Source organism: Typopeltis vanoorti, chromosome 3 (assembly GCF_054136105.1).
Source record: "Typopeltis vanoorti isolate ZY-2024b chromosome 3, IOZ_Tvanoo_1.0, whole genome shotgun sequence".
Taxonomy (NCBI): domain Eukaryota; kingdom Metazoa; phylum Arthropoda; class Arachnida; order Uropygi; family Thelyphonidae; genus Typopeltis; species Typopeltis vanoorti.
In genome coordinates, this window is record NC_143551.1 from 76,728,486 (window position 1) to 76,745,815 (window position 17,330).

General features: G+C 34.3%; 1 protein-coding gene across 1 annotated transcript in view; it reads left to right on the forward strand.

Annotated features, from left to right (window-relative positions):
* The window catches only part of LOC150108287 (kelch-like protein 17), a 128,284-nt gene extending 113,267 nt beyond the window's left edge, over positions 1 to 15,017 (forward strand). Inside the window, exons 9-10 of the mRNA XM_090390437.1 lie at positions 1,589 to 1,770; positions 14,807 to 15,017. Coding sequence (XP_090246563.1) covers positions 1,589 to 1,770; positions 14,807 to 15,017 — 393 coding nt within the window. The remainder of the gene's footprint in view (positions 1 to 1,588; positions 1,771 to 14,806) is intronic.
* The last annotated feature ends 2,313 nt before the right edge of the window (positions 15,018 to 17,330 follow it).

Here is a 17,330-nt window from a genome sequence, read left to right on the forward strand (position 1 = left end):
AAAACCGATAGCCCTTTAGCTATATGATGATATAAAAGAGTTGAGACCTTTTCTCTGTCTCTCATGCTATCTATCTATCTGTCTTTCTTTCTCCTAATATTGTCAGGCTCTCTTACACCCCTATACTAACTACTCTAGGCCTATGATGAGCAACTCCTTTACTTTTTCACCTCAATAAAGGTCAAAACCAGTCTGGGTAGTGGCCCTTCCCATAATGCATAGTATTATACATGTCTGTCAGGATATGTGCAATGCATTGTGGGATACTAAGACAATTGATGTGAAGTTATTAGTCTCTATTATACAAGTAGCCCGGTCATGAAGCGACTTCACATGCAAACTTCTTAGCTGGATAAAGGATGAAACCAAGAATATAACTTCTTAGCTGGATAAAGGATGAAACCAAGAATATAACTTCTTGGCATCTTTAATTTATAGTGTAACCAAGTGGAAAAATTTTCAACAAACCTAATTTCAAGTTAGCTGTTTTCATCTCCCCCCCCCTCCCCAAGACCAGCTCCTCCTCTCAGGAAATCTACCAGTATCTATCTGCAAAACATAAATTCATTTGTCACTACAGTTTTGGATATTTAGATTTAGCAAACCATTCTATGAATGCCACTCAGAGTATTAAATGGAAAAAAATTGCTATGCTTCATTGCAGCAAGTACTGATATGAGACTTTTGGAATCAGCAGTTCTTAAAAACTGACCTAACCTAAACAATTATCAAACTTTTTGAGATATAGGAAACTGTAATTCTCAGATTCCCTTTTCAGCTTCTTACTAGCAATGATAGATGATGCCCTTCTTAAGACTGCAGACTAAGTCTATACATTTCTGCTGTGTTGTCCCTGTGTTATACTGTATCCCAGATGATTGTTTCTGTGATGGACAAAATATTAGGGTCATGAAACTGCTGTTTAATTCACTCCATTAAACTATCAACATGAGATCAATATAATATTGAAGTTCAGGGAACACTTAAGAGGTAAAGAGAACAATCAAGAGAATTACTGCAGTGATATAGATTAGCGGAATAAGAATATGGTGGTATTCTTCTTATGGTACACTGATCTAGTAACTGAATTTTGCAAGAATAAAGAGACTTGTCAGCCATAAAGCAACTTGGGGGAATGCTATCTGAAGAACTCAATAACCAGGAAAAGAAGGGTGATGTGACTGAAGCAATGGAAGTTAAGAGGACCAATCTGGATTGATACATACTAAATAGATATTATGGAGATTTTCCTAAGGGCAAAATAAAGAGAAAAATCAAGGACAGTATCCTCAGAATGAGAGGAATATGTCAAGGGAATGAGAAGTAGACTTTTTATATGGGGAGTAGTAGGTGAAATGTTTTCCTTGAGAGGGTGTAAAGTGTGTGCATGATAAATGATTTTAAGGACTAGCATGATGGAATTTGTAGCACCTAAATCAAACATTTTGAACTGAGACTGACTTCATGGAGGTCCTGAAATAATGTTTAAAAATTTATTAAATATTCAATTAAATTTTTTCTTGAAATTTATTATGATTTTAAGTTATTTAAAATTTTAATTGGTATAATTTTTTTGATATCTTTATAGGAAGGCAAGTGGCACCACATTCCATCAATGATCAATCGCCGGAGTAGTTGTGGAGTTGCACCACTAGATGGTATGCTGTATGTTGTGGGAGGGAATGATGGTGGTCTTTGTATGTGCAGTGTAGAGCGTTTTGATCCAGTAAGAAACACATGGGAGACAATGTGTTCTATGCATTCCAGAAGGTAATTTAGATATTCAGATGATTTCTCACATATACTGCCTCAGGGTTTCTTATTCCATCATATTTTGGTATATTCCAATTTCATTAACACCTTTACTAATTAGGTACAGATATTATGTTTATTTCTATATCTTTAATCAGTTGATAATTAACAAAATAATAATATTGATAGTTACAACTAAAGGAAATGTTATTTTAGTCTTGACAAAATTCAAATGCATCCATAAGTATCACTGGTTGGCTTTGATTGGTGCATACTAATATTTATGTCACTGATCATTTTAATAGTTTTCATGTATATTATCAAATAAAACATATTACTAGTTATTTAATTTTATGTAAAAAACACATTATAAATAAGCACGTCAAATTTACAAATTGTGCATACCTGCTACGAATAGTGCACTGATTGGCAATACTGGCAGCAATCATATATGCTTATTTTATAATGTGATATGCTTATCACATTATAAAATAACTGGTTCTCAAGTCTTTTCATATCCTTTTCTCCTTAATTTAAATTTTGAAGTTAAGTTATGGTTGTAGTGCACTTGGGGATAACTAGCATAATATGCTTAAGAAATTAACATTAAGCAATAGTTTTTATTACATGCAGAACAACTACTTGAAACAAATACCTGAGGTTACTTATTGTTTAAAGTGCAATGCTTACAGATGCTTTTCGACAATGGTGGCAAGTCTGAAGAATGTTTCATGCTAATGATTGTAGCCTGCAGCAAAAGCATAAGCAAAATACTGTATGCATATCAGAACCATTGTAACCTACATTGTAAGCAACTAATGCCTAGAAGTGGCAAGTTTGGAGGGTAGCACAAACCAGAATTGTATATTATATCAACAATCAAAACGCTATTCCTTGTTTTTAATTTTACATATTTTCTAGAATTTAGGGACAGCAGGATATATGCTTGTCTAGGAGCAGTATATTGTGGTGTGGTGTGTGTGTGTGTGTGTGTGTGTGTGTGTGTGTGTGTGTGTGTGTGTGTGTGCATGCGCACATGCATATATACCATGGGGGGGGGGGGGTTGGAAAGTTCTGATAAACACCTAGAACAAAAATGATATTAAAGCAATCACAAGAAAGAACATATCTTAAAAGAACCAGTCTTTAACCCCCATATTTCATCAAATTGTTATAATTTGTTCTTTTTCTTTTAGAATATGTAAGAGTTGCTTTAATATCATTTTTGTCTCCAATCATTCCAGATGCTGAATGCTAAATGTCCCTTTGGTCTTTAACCAGAAAGAGATCAGAAGAATCTTTTATTATTATTATCCCAAGACTCCATGGAGTCTTGGGATAATAATAATAATAAAATCAAAGACTCATCTAGGAGGTCCCTTTGTCATACGTACCTTGCCTTAAACATATTCAAATTCTCTACAGATGCCACACTGTCAGGAAATACATTCCAATCATTCACAACTCTCCATGCAAAAAACCTATTTCTCACTCCATTGCTCACACTCTCTTTATACAGCTTCTTGGGATGACCTCTTGTTCATCCCCAATCTCCCACCAATTTGACAACTTTGCATCTTGTCAACCTATGAAATCTGAGGCCTATGATGTCTTCTTACATTCTCTCATTACACTGGTATCTGTGCCTGCTGCTGCTTGAAAAGTAGTCCACATGCATCCCATTCCTAAGAAGGGTAACAAATGTTTACCATCTGACTACCATCCAATTTCTCTCACTTCAGTTCTCCTTAAAGTAATGGAGAAACCATCAACACTCAATTCTTGATGTACCTTGATGTCTATCAGATGATCAGCAATATAGATTCTGTCACTGTCAGTCAATAGAAGATCTGCTTATTTATATCATCCATCTTTGGAAAAATGTAATGGAAAAGTCTGACTAATCTTCAAGACCAGGTCTGAAACAAATGCCTTTTAAGTAGGCTTCCATCATTTTTGTTTGTACCCAGATTTCTGCAACACGGCTGCCAGCTTTCTGACTGGATGCACACTGTATGGTGTGATGTATGGTTCCTTATTTTCTAACTATGCAACTAACAGTGGTTCTGCAAGGCTCTATCCCTTCACCCACACTTCTATATATTATCTATACTATAGTATAGGTCTGCCCATACTAAAGGTTGATCAACCCAATTCTTGGCTTAATCATCATCATCATCATCATCAAATTCCTGCTATATACCCTCAAGGGGTATATAGCAGGAATTTGATGGAAAAATTCCTGCTATATACCCCTTGAGTATATAGCAGGAATTTCATGTAGTATGATAGTACTACATGAAAAAAAATTACATCATTATTAATTTCCTATCTACAATTTTCCTCCAAATCAGTCTGTTACTTGTCAAGACTCCAACATTATCAGATCTTATATTTCTATTGTCTAAGGCACTTTGTACCGTATCAATCCACCTATATCTTGGTCTTCCTCTGGGTTGTTTTGCTGCCAACCTGGCAGAGAACACTTGTTTTGCTAATCTTTCCTCGCATATTCTGTTTAAGTGACCATACCACCTGAGATTAGCTCTGCTAAAGCATTCCTGAATGCTGACAATGTCAAGTTCTTTCCAAATATCCTTGTTTTTAATATGATACTGCCATTGATGCCATCTGTTCACGCATATAATCTTTCTCAGGACTCTCATATCTGTGGTCTCTAGTCTTTGGTCAAGTGTTTTACTTCTGACCCAACTCTCAGATCCATAAGTTAAAACTGGTTTGAACACTGTCTTATATACAGCTAATTTTGTGTTCCGACTAATTTCTCTCTTATTCCATATGAATTTATTCGATTGACTTCCCACTATACCAGCTTTGCTGATTCTGTTGTCTATTTCTATGTTTAATTTGCCATCTTCTGTAAAAATCGTGCCTAAATAGCTGAAATGTTTACTTGTTCCACAGGTTCTCCATTCACAACACAGTTGACATTTTCAATGATTCTGCCTATTTTCATTGTCTTTGTCTTTTTATTGCTGACCTTCATACCATATCTATTACAACAGCTATTCAATTTAGTCAGAGAATCTTGCAGACTTGTAGCAGATTTATTTAGAAGTATAACATCATCCGCATAAAGCAAAGAGCTGACATTAACATCTCCAATTTTGATATCATGTTTAATACCACTTTCCTTCATAACGTGATCCATATAGATAATGAATAACAGAGGGAATAATGTACATCCTTGTCTCACACCAGATTTAACATTAAACCATCTTCCTGTACTTCCTTCAATTCTAACTGCTGACTTACAACTCAAATAAAAACTCAAGTATTGCTTGATATAATGCCCCATTGACACCATATAACTGCAGCGTATTGAATAGCTTCTCTCTCTTGGCACCTTGTCATATGCCTTTTCCAAATCGACAAAACTTAAATACAGATCTTTGTTATATTCCCATGCTTTCTCGACTATTTGTCGTAAAGTGAAGATCTGATTCTGACAGCCTCTATTTAGCCTGAATCCAGCTTGTTCTTCACCAAGTTTTTCTTCCGCAATTCTTCTCAACCGTTTCTCAAGTATACTTGCATAGATCTTGCCAGGAACACTCAGTAGGGAAATACCTCTGTAATTCTCACATTCAGTTTTATTTCCCTTTTTATATATGGGTACTATGAGAGCTCTACTCCAATCATCGGGAATTCGTCCCTCTGTCCAGGCTTTCTGAACTATGCAGTGCAGCCACTGTAAGACTCTTATACCACCATACTTCAGCATTTCTGGTCGAATATCATCTACTCCTGCTGCCTTTCCACATTTCAAGCCTTTGATGGCTTTTTCTACTTCAAGTATGGATATGTATTCCTGACTGCATGCCTGGTCAGTGTTTTTTACCACTGTGCCATCATCACTGCTTGTTTCATTTAGCAGTTTTTCAAAGTAATTACTCCATACTTCAAGGATATCTTTTTCTCCCTTTTTCATGTCACCTTTATCATCTCTAATTCCTTTTACAGTACTCTTTCCTCCATTTCTAAGCTTCTTCAACAACCTCCAGAATATTTTGCCACCTTCTTGATATTTATTTTCTATATTCTTGCCAAAGTCCTCCCATGACTTTTGTTTAGCTAGTTTTACACAGTGTTTAGCATTCTTACGTTTGTCTCTATATTCTCTAAGAGCACTAGCTGACTTATTTGACAGGAACTTTTGATATGCTTTCTTCTTTTCCTTCACTGCCTCTTTAACTTCCTGTGTCCAACAGGGAGTTCTGATTTTTTTATCCTTACAGACAACCTCACCACATGCCTCTCTGGCAGAATCAGTCAATGTTTTCTTTAGAGTTTGCCACTGAATCTCCAAGGTTTGATTCGTGTTCTCAAACTCTTTCATTTTTTCTTCAATAATCTTTGTGTATTTTAGTCTACAATTCACATCTGAGAGCTGCTCAACTTTTATTCGCTTTAAAACTTTCTTACATGTTATTCTTTTCAATATGAAATTGAATTTTATCCTGCTCAAGACTAAATAGTGATCACTTCCAATTTCAAATCCTCTGTACACTCTGGTGTCCTGCACCAGGGAGAAAACATCACTATCAACAATAACATAGTCAATGAGACTTTTCTTATTCCTAGCCTCTTCTCTCCATGTAAATTTGTGCACATTTTTATGTTGGAACATATTGTTAGTAATAACCAGTCCATGTCCTGAGCAGAAATCCAACAGATATTTGCCGTTATTATTAGCTTTGCTCTTTTCTCCAAATTTTCCCAAAATATTTTTGTATGTCTCACAATCATTTCCTACTCTGCTATTTAGATCCCCAACAAGGACCAACTTTTCCTTTTTCATTGTGTCAGTCAGTTGCTTTTTCTAAAGCCTCAAAAAATTCCTACACTTCTACCTTAGTAGAACCTTCTGTGGGACCATAGGCACAAATAAGTCTCATTGTCCAGTTCCCCATTCTCATATTTGCCCACATAACTCTACTTGAGACTGACTGCCATTCAAGAAGATTAGCCTCGTATTTTGTGTTGAATACTATGGCTACTCCTTCTTTTGCTCGATTGTCATTGCCTGAATATAACATTTTGTATTTATTGCTCAGAAAGATCTCACCAGTTTTGGTCTTTTTTGTTTCAGTCACCCCTATTATGTCAATCTGGTACTTATCTAATTCCTCAGCTAGCTCCATTTCTTTGCCATTCAGGGATAAAGTAATCTTTAACTCAACATCACCAGAGTTAAAGATCGGTCTTACATTGATAGTACCGATCTTTAACTCTGGTGATGTTGAGTTAGGGTTTGTTTTCCGATTTGTTCCAGTAGCTGAATTTTTGCTGTTCGTTCTGGTTCCCTGGCGAAAACAGCGGGAGCCTTGTTTAACCGGGCGACGCCCCAGCCGGCATGAAATTTTGTCATGTTGTACCATCATTTTTTATTTTGGTTTAACCAATAAGAATTACAATTTGGTCGGCTAAATCCCAAATTGCCAGCCCATCCTCGTTCAGTCAGTATCCAAATAGATACCCAACAGGATGCACCATGAGAAGGTGAGGATTGGACATTAGGTCAGAAGCCCTGGTCGGTTCTCCGCATTCCTTTAAAGGCTATATGGAGGTCTCCTCTCAGTTATACAGCTTTGACCCTTAAACACCCCACTTCTTGGCTTAACATATTTTATTTATTTTTTTTTTAATCTACTTCAGTTGCCTGTCAGTTTAATACCTAGTTTTGCTGATGACAGAACATTCCTCCTTAATTTTGCAAATGCTACACAATCATCCTGATCTCTACCACCCTAAATTCTCATCTTCAAGCTGTTTTTATCAATTTCAATGCTTGTGAAACATAATTGTGTTTTATATGACAAAAGCAAACCATTTTTTTCCAGTTTTACTTTCACCTACACCAAAATTTCTAGATAAGATTAGATTTTTCTTCTTGAGGTTTATCCTAATCTCTCTTGGCATAAGCATATTTAGATTATTTTCTCCACAGTATCCAAAAAATTAGGATTATTCTTTTGCTCATGGCATTACTTTATCCCCAACTCTCACCAATTACTCCACTTACTTCCACACAAACATTCAGTTTCTACTACTTGAAGTTTCTACAAATAGCCAAGTTCCTTCTTTCTACTCAACTTTCCATCCCCCAATGCTAATGTACTATAGGATGATTAATTTTTATTAGTCATCCTACATACTGTAGGATGAATAATAAAATAAACATCCTTTTTAATGTCTATTTTACCATGTCACCATGCACCAGTATTAAATGGCAATCATCCCTGTAATCATGCTTATTCTTATTTGCATCATAGCAAATTCCCTTAGATATTCTGGATTGCTTCAGGTGTTGTGAAGACTCCTCCAAAAGCAACTATTCTGAAGAGCAGTTTCCTACAGAGGCTAGGTATCTTTTCCACCTGTATGATGAACCAGGAAGGTGTATATAGAAGCGTTGAAAAATAAAGAGCATTAGCCAAATGTAACAAATAATGAGAATAATTTTTAGATGAGTATAATACTTATCATCAGTAAACAGTTGTTTGCAATTAAATATGCACAGCTACCAGCAGCATTGTGAGGACAGCACCACAGATTATGCCAATGATGCAGAGAACACTGACATGTAGAAGTAAGGATGTTATGATTCAATTATAAAAGGTTTTGATCAGATCACATATGGATTACTGTGCACAGACTTGGTTTTCAAAAGGATGATGAGCTGTTGGAGAGAGTTCAGAGATAATTAACTAAGAGGTTTTGGGTCTCTGGAATGTTGAGTATGAGTAAGGGGGTAATCATAAAATTAATGTGGATGAGATTTTTCATAGAATGGCTGCAGACAGGAAAGAAAGGCCGGTGTGAGCAAGCAGGTGAGGAGTAGGTTTTTTGCATGGAGAGTGGTGGGTGATTGGAATGCATTTAAGTCAAGGTATGATGAGCTGTGTGTGAGAGAGAGAGAAAGAGTGGGACCTCTATTGACTCCATAGAGATTTGTTGATATTATGGGGAACAATATGGTCAGTAATAGGAAGCAAGCAATGCAAATGTTGGTTCTGATTAAATCTTTCCTTGGAATTCGGAAAGAATATTTCAGTAGTCTGTAGAATAGGTCAAGAAAGTTCATTACCAGAATATTCTAGCTTACATATAGGTAAATATGTGAAATGGTATATCATACCTAGAACAATTAGAAGAAATTCTGTAGTAATTACACTATCTTTTAGATAATAGCTTTACTCTGATCATCTGGATTACATGATTAGAATAGGGCTGTAAATTTTTCAAGTCATTAAATAAGGTAGATAACAAAGATAATGGAGAAAGGTTGGTCGTTGTTGCATATCTAAAACAGCATAGAAGGAAAATTAATATTAGACATACGGAAAATGTATTACTGTTTGTTATTCTTAATAATGATATCTTCACACTGGTTCATGACACAAGAGTACAAACAATTCAAAATAGGAAATGATAATTAGTTTTGAGCAGGATTAAAATGAATTTCATATTAAATAGAAAAATATATAGAAAAGTTTTTAAAAAGAATCAAAGTTGAGTAGCTTACTTATGGTGATGAATTGGACTTATCATGAAAAATAAGAGTTTGAAAAGAAAAATAAAATCTTGGAGACTCAGTGGAAAGACTAAAGCAAGCATTGAATGATTCAGCCAGTGAGACATGAGGTGAAGTTATTTGCAAGGATAGAAATTCAGAATGTGATGAACTCTAGAGGCAATCCTGGGAAAGAAGAAAGTGTATTGAAACTTCCTGGCAAGTATTGGGGGGGGGGGGGTTTAAAAACATATCTTAAAACCCTTTGACCCCCCCCCCTCATGTTTCATCAAATTGTAACAAATTATTACAATTTGATGAAACAAATTCTTTTTCTTTTAGGATATATAAGAATACAAGCCAGAAGTTTTGAAGAATTTGAAGACCCAGAGGTGCAGATCATCATCAAGTTTTTCATGCTGCAAGAAAAGTTTGCAACTGAGATTCACCAAACTTTAGGGGACTGTGCCCCAGTATATGTAACAGTTTCCAGATGGGTGGTCTAGTTTAAAACTGGGCATCCTGAGAAACAGATGATCACACCTGAAAACATCGATGCAGTGCATGTCATGATCCTTGATGATAGACGAATACCAGCCATAAACATTCCAAAGACTCTGGCAATATCTAGGGAATGAGTTGGGGTCATTATCCATCAACATCTGGACATGGAGAAGCTCTCAGTGAAGTGAGTACCCAAATGTTTGAATTGCTGACCAAAAGAGAGAACATGTGTTGTCATCTCAAGGGATTTTGAGTCATTTTGAGATATCAGGTGCGAATGTTTTGGCTCGTATTGTTACTGGAAGTTTTTTGTCTACTTCTATATGAAAATATGACTTCTACATTACTTCAACTTTAGTATCACCTCTGGGTTTGGCTCCCACTGATGAGATCTCAATAAAGGTTGAAACTGGTTCTGGGTAGTGACCCTTCACACTGACAACTTCAGACATGTATAATGTATAGCATTATACATGTCTATAAGGATATGTTCTTTGCATTATAAGACACTAAGGCAAGTGATGTGAAGTCATTAGCTTCTATATGTGAGTTGCTCCAGTTCCTGAAAATACTTCAGGTGCAAACTTTGTTTACTTACTCTTGGATAAAGGATTAAACCAAGTATATAATTTCTTGGTATCTTTGATTCTTATTGTTACTGTTGATGAAACATGACTTCATCACTACCATCCAGAAACCAAACAACAGTCTATGGAGTGGAGATACAAGGGTTCTCCATGGCTAAAGAAGTTCAGCAGAGAAGGTTATTAGCATTAGGTCGTTTGGGATAGATGGTGTAATCCTTGCCAGGTACCTCAAAAAAGGTGAAACTGTTACAGCAATGGTTTATACAACAGCTCTGAAGGAGGTACTGATGGAAAAACACTGTGGGAAACTGAGCAGAGGTGTGTGCTTTTGCAGGACAACACACCTACTCTTCTCATGAGACCCAACAGACAATACACAACTTGGGCTTTCAGTGCCTGCCTCACCCACTGTATTCACCAGACCTGGCCCCTATCTGACTATTTCCTATTCCCAAATTTAAAGAAACACTTGAAAGAAACAAATGTTGATAATTTTGATGGAAATATATCAGAACACAGAAAGATAAGTAAATAATTATTTATTGACTTATTGCTGATATTTCGCTGGTGTTATAACCAGCATTTTCAGAGCACAAAACACGGTTTGTCACAGTACATGAGACTACAACAACAACATGGTGTAATAATGAGAGTAGTTTGAAAAATTGTAGCAACAACACAAAGACTCAAGTCCTAATTATGTGCCCTCTATGTTTAAAAAAAAAAGAGAGAGAGATGAGAAAGCAAGTACTAGTTATGTCTTAAGATGACTGTCTCCTATGTTTGTCTGACAGTCTTAAGATGACTGTCAGTGTGTCCTATGTTTGCAGATGCATGTGTGTGTTCACAGGCTGGATTGCCTGTTCTGGGGAATGAAAAACCCGAGTTTCTAGGTGAAACCCTACCCCCCTACCTCCGTATGAGACCGACTAACTCACATTTAGTTGAAAGAGACTACATAAAGGTTCCTCATGTCATACATCTTTCTGTTGCCTTTTAATTTAGCTTTCTTATATTTTCATCTGTATTCCTTGAAACATAGCTAAATATAACTTACTTTTCTAGTTTTTCTCTGTAACATGCAGGCACCTGCTGACTTGTTTTCTTTTTTTTCTTTTCTTTCCAGGATGTACTTCTTGACTCAACCATAAAGTTACAAATTATCTGTTCTTCCAGACAGTTTCATTACATGTTCCTGGCTGATTAGGTCAATATTTTCTTCAGATTTTGCCATTGGATCTCTATGGTTTAGCAAAAACTTTTTTTTCTCCAATATTGTTTGTATTTGTGAATCCACATTTAATCTCTGAAAGCTGCTCCTACAATTCTTTTTTAAATCTTTTTTGTACATATTTCATCACTATTTCAGGTGCTGAAAGTTTCTTTAGCCTCCATCAGTCATTCCTGAAAAACTGACCAAGGGAAGTTGGATCTAAATTGAGTTAAGTTGTTCAGTTGTAGTTAGGAAGTTCTTCTCATTGTACACATTTTGTGTAAAATTGCAGAACTTCCACTATAATTTTACTTTATGCTTTGGCAATGCAGAAGCTGGATATATTTATAGAAAGTAATGGAATCTCAAATATATTTTATATATAATAACTGGATTCAGTGTTTAAAAATACATAGAGGTAATTATTGAAAAAGAGAACCTAAAAGGCTTCATTTTGGTTAAGTAAATTAATGGAAAAAGTTTTGGAAAACATACCAGAGAGCAGTAGCACACTCAGGATTTAATTTTTTTTGGGGGGGGGGTTTGAGTAGACGATTTGAGATTACACAGTATGCATTGCATATGACCTATGACTGAGCATCTGTAATGATTGCTAATTCATAAATAGTATAGAAATAGAAGACACAACACAACATAAATTTTTAAAAAATTAATTTTAATTAGGAAAGGATTTTTCTTTTTCTTTGGGCGGTAGGGCCCTTACCCCCCACCCCCCCTCCAGGTGCACCACTGCCAGAGAGTATGGGAATACAACCTTCAGCAGCAATTGCCTTGGACTTGCACTAAAGACACAACTGCTACCCAAGAATCTGTACATTGCCTTTTATTAGTGCTTTTAGATTTCACTGGCCTGAGTGCTGTTTCAAACTGTTGACAATCAGATACCAGGCAGAAACCTTAGAGGGAAAAAAAAAAAAAAAACCCTCTTTAAGACCATAACAGTTCTATGTCAGAAAGTTGTATGTATTTTCTATTAGTGAGCTCTTGGTGCATAAAAGTACTATTACAAAACAATGCATAGGTTCCTAGGTAGAGCCCATGTCTTAAGTACTGCATTCCAAAGCAACTCATATGCCAAGGGCTGTATTCCCATAATAGTTCTGGTTTATGTTTTGAAACTATATGTTTCTATACATTTGGCTATGAAATAAGAATGGATTTACGATATCCCCTATTTCCATTAATACATAAGTGTTTTTTTTCTTCTTTCAGGAAAGAAAAAAAAATTTTTACTTGGTTGTTCAGTGCTATCACATAATTATATTCTTATGTCTATTATCATTTAAGTTTTATTATCCTTTTTCCTCCCTCACCCCCTCTACCTCTTTGAAAAAGCATTTGATAAAGTAAAAAAGACATATTGTCTAATATATTACAAAGAATAAATATACCTAATATTTTACTACAGACAATATTTGAATATATACAAAGATAATGAAATAAAAATAAATGAAAAAATGTTTGAAAAGCAATCTATAACCAAGGAGTAAGACAAGGATGTTTTCTCTTCAACACTTTAATATTTATATTCATGAAATATAAATATTAAATACAGTGAAACAACACCTTTAAACAACCCAGGTATAGAAATTTCCCAGAATAATAAAATAAATATGCTATTATTTGCAAATGATCAGGTAATAATATCAGATAAGGAAGACAATTTACAGAAAGTGATATATAATTTAAACTCTACAAACAGTTTGGAATGAAAATATCTATAGATAAAATTAAAACAATAGCATTTTGTGGACAAACTCCAGTTAGACGTAAAATAGTCATTAATAATAAAATAATAGAACAGAAAAATACTTTTAATTATTTTGAATTTGAAAATATCATATGAAGGAGAAAAAGATATAAAATTAAGAACTTCAAAATTTTTACAGATTATGGGTCTGATAAATACAAAGCTCAATCCGAATATTGTACAAAAATGAAACATACTTGAAAATATACAATACTTTAGCAATAATACCTACATTACTATGTGGCAGCAAAATTTGGGTAATAAATAAACAAGATAAAGAATTAAAATAAGTGAAATGAAATTCGTGAGAACTGCAAAAGATACATTATTAGACAAAAAAAGGAACAAAGATATTTCAAAAGAACTAAAAATAAAAACAATAGAAGAAAACTAAATAAATACAAACAAAATTGGATAGAACATGTAAACCAAATAGCCAACACCTGATATCATAAACAATTAATAAAACATAAACCAATTGGTAAAAGAAGGCCAGAAGATCTCAAAAGAGGATATTAGATCGAAAATGAGACTTGAACAGATCATAATGATCTGTTCAAGTCTCATTTTTTAATAATGTATCTGTTCATAATGTATATGATCATAATGTATCTGTTCTGGTCTATATCTGTATTTAGCATTATGATGATCTTTCCTTGAACAGTTCACAAGTTACATAATGAGGTCCTCCCTTTTACTTAAGATGTAAATTCAGCAGTCATTTAAAAAAATTCAAAAGTCAATTTACATCTAGAAAATCATATTCATATCATTCACAGGTGGAAATCAGGACACACTATTTATCGAGGTTACATTTAGAATGAAGTTGTTTTTTTACAATATTTTGTGAAAAATCAAATAAACATAACATAAATTTTTATAATAAGGAAAGTAGAAACTCCTGTTCAGAGATTTTATACACTTTGTGAATAAATTTAGTATTTCAGAGATACAAAAAGGAAGAAAATATAACTTATATATAATCCAGAGATTCACTTCTTTGACGATGTTAAATTAAACTGTTTTTAATACCTAGGATTGATAATAAATTTCAGGATCCATGATTATATTTTATTTTCTGTTATATAAAACAGTAGTACCAATATTTTTGAAGTGCAATGCTCTTGCATTAAATATGGAGATAAATCAATTATTTACATTTTCATAGCCTGAAAAGGTTATGGGAATATGTAAATATACCAGCTTCCAACTATTAAAAAATATGAGAGTATGTTACTCTCATGTTATTTGATAATTTTGAAGAGATTACATAATTAATTAAGCAGATTAAATTAAATACAGTGCTTTCTTGATATTTAACATTATTCATATTAAAATAGCAATAAACATAAATCCAGATTTTAATTAGGACAATAACATAGAACTTTTTTTTTTTTTTTTTTTTTTTTGTATAAATGAAAATAAACAGTGCTCTCTTGCAGAACAACTCATGAAGTAGTAGAAGCAGAAGGCCATCTGTACGCAATTGGAGGAAATGATGGAAGTTCTAGTCTTAGTACAGTGGAACGTTATGATCCTCAGCACAACAAATGGATGCTGGTCACTTCAATGATGATGCGAAGGAGCAGTGTAGGAGCAACAGTTCTTGAATGTCCTGGTCTAGAGAGACTCGTATCAGTTGATGATACTTAAAATGTAAACAGAAAATTTTGCATTCATTTTAAAACTGTGGATGACAATTTCCATGATACTTTTTATCCTGGTGCTGCATGCCATTATTTCTTGGTATGCATGATATAAATAGTCAAGATTTATAAAATGATGTATTTTAATCCCTATCATATGGCCTTAAATTGCAGACAGGCCCTAAATATTTGTTTTCTTTTATAAAGAAAACTTCAGTTTTAATGCAATTTTCTCAGGAGTAATTTATCATGATGAAATATGGAACATTATTCTATTAGGTATATGTCCGTATGACTAATTCTAGAACAAGGTAGGTTAAGTTGAATTTATGTACAAAAAGTTTCTAAGATATCAATCTAAAGGCATAAAATATTGGTGTACTATTTTATTCATTATATTAACCAACTAATTCAAAGGCATCAGATTTGCTCAAAAAGATTTACCCCATGTTTTTACCCCCCCCCCTCCATGGGAACTTGATTAGAAAAGTCCATACACTGGTATACCGATCTTAATATACTTTATTTTTCACTGTGATTTCCATCCTTTGCACAGCCTTATCCAACTTGGAAACAAGTGCTAATATTCTGCATGGTAGAAGTCCTGTTTGATTGGTCAGAACCACAGTTTGACTTCAGTAATAATCTTGCTGCCATAACTGTACATAATAGTAAATGTATGCCCCAGAATTCGTTTTTCTTCTTTCTATAATAACAGCTGTCACTTTTTCTGCTACAGTAGCTATTTTAAAATTCTTTGTGCATTCAGCCATTCAAAACAGATTCTACAGCAGAAAAACTGGCAGTCACTCTTCTGTGAAGTGAAAGGAGTGATTCTGGTTAGCATTATGGAAAAAGGAAAAACTAGGAATGATGAGGCATATATTTCTACTCTGCAGAAACTCAAGCTGAAGAAAGAGTTTGGCCAGGAATAGGGAAAGGAAGATTTTCTTCTTTTATATTATAATGTAAGTCTGTATATTCTTTTGCAAACAATGGGAACTATCACAAAACTGTGGACTTATTTTCTTAGCCACCATAAAATCTGGATCTCAACAGATTTTGTCACTTTCATCCACAAGAATGTCACTTGTGGATGAAAGTTTAAGAACAAGATGAGGCTGTTGCTAAAATAAAATATGGCTAACATGCCAAAGAGAACTTCTATAGCAAGAAATACTAGGTCTTGTTTCTAAGTAGCAATAAGGCTATATGATTACTTAGAAAAACAGTATGTATCTGTATGCTAGTTTTTGGCTTTTCTAATACATTTCTAGTAAATAAAATACAATACAAAACTTGGAGTAATTTTCATATTAATTACAAGGGGAAGTAATCATTAATGCATTAAACACCAACTTCCTTGAAGGGCCTTCATCACTGTTAATAGTAAATAACTAGTGTCCGGATGTTGTGGTTTGTGTTCCATAAATGAAAAAACTCCATCTTGTAATAGTAGTAGTATGGATAGTTAAACATGAAAAACACAGTGAAATGAAATGAACACTAGATTAGTCGTAAAGCTGGTAAACAGAGAATGAGTCAGACTCTTAGGTTGCACTAATTTAGTGATGAGGCACATATAATTAATGATTCCTGAATCATTAATTATAGTAACTGAATGAAAGGGTATGTACATTTTGAGTTTGCAACGATTTAGCTAGTAAAACTACTTTGTTGTTGTACTTGATTATATTTTTTGAAGAAACAAAGAAATATAGCACAGGTAAGTTTTTTATGGTAATTTCATCCATGAGAGGTTCAACCTCATATGCATCAGTATCATGGATGTGCAAGAAGGTAAGAAGAAACTTGTTAACATTAGATTTAAAGACTTTTTACATTGTACTCGTGAAATATGTGAAGGAAAAATATTACCAAAGATGGTACTGTGGCATATGTTCTAACAGATTTAGAAGAGTGGAGGAATTATTAATTCCTGTTCTAATGAACAGTGTCTGTAATATTTGAAGAAATATTTGAAGAAAATGCAAACAAACTGAACATCTGTGTGAAAGGAAGCAGACTGAATTAGTGAGTAGAGGGAGAGCATTGGCACACCCAAGGAGGGGGCCAAGGGGCCCTGGCCTCCCCCAAAAGAAAAAACACTAGAAAAATTTCAAAAATCTTTTCCTAATTAAAATTCTTTTTTTTTTTTTTTAAATTTATGTTGCGTCGAATCTTCTATTTCTATGCTACTTATGAATTAGCGGTCACATAAGGTAGGAATACCCTATAGCTATCGGGAATCCTGGCCGCTGTGAACGCAAGGCGAACTAAGTAGTGCCTCGGGCGCTACTTCGTTTGCCCAAGCTGAGCC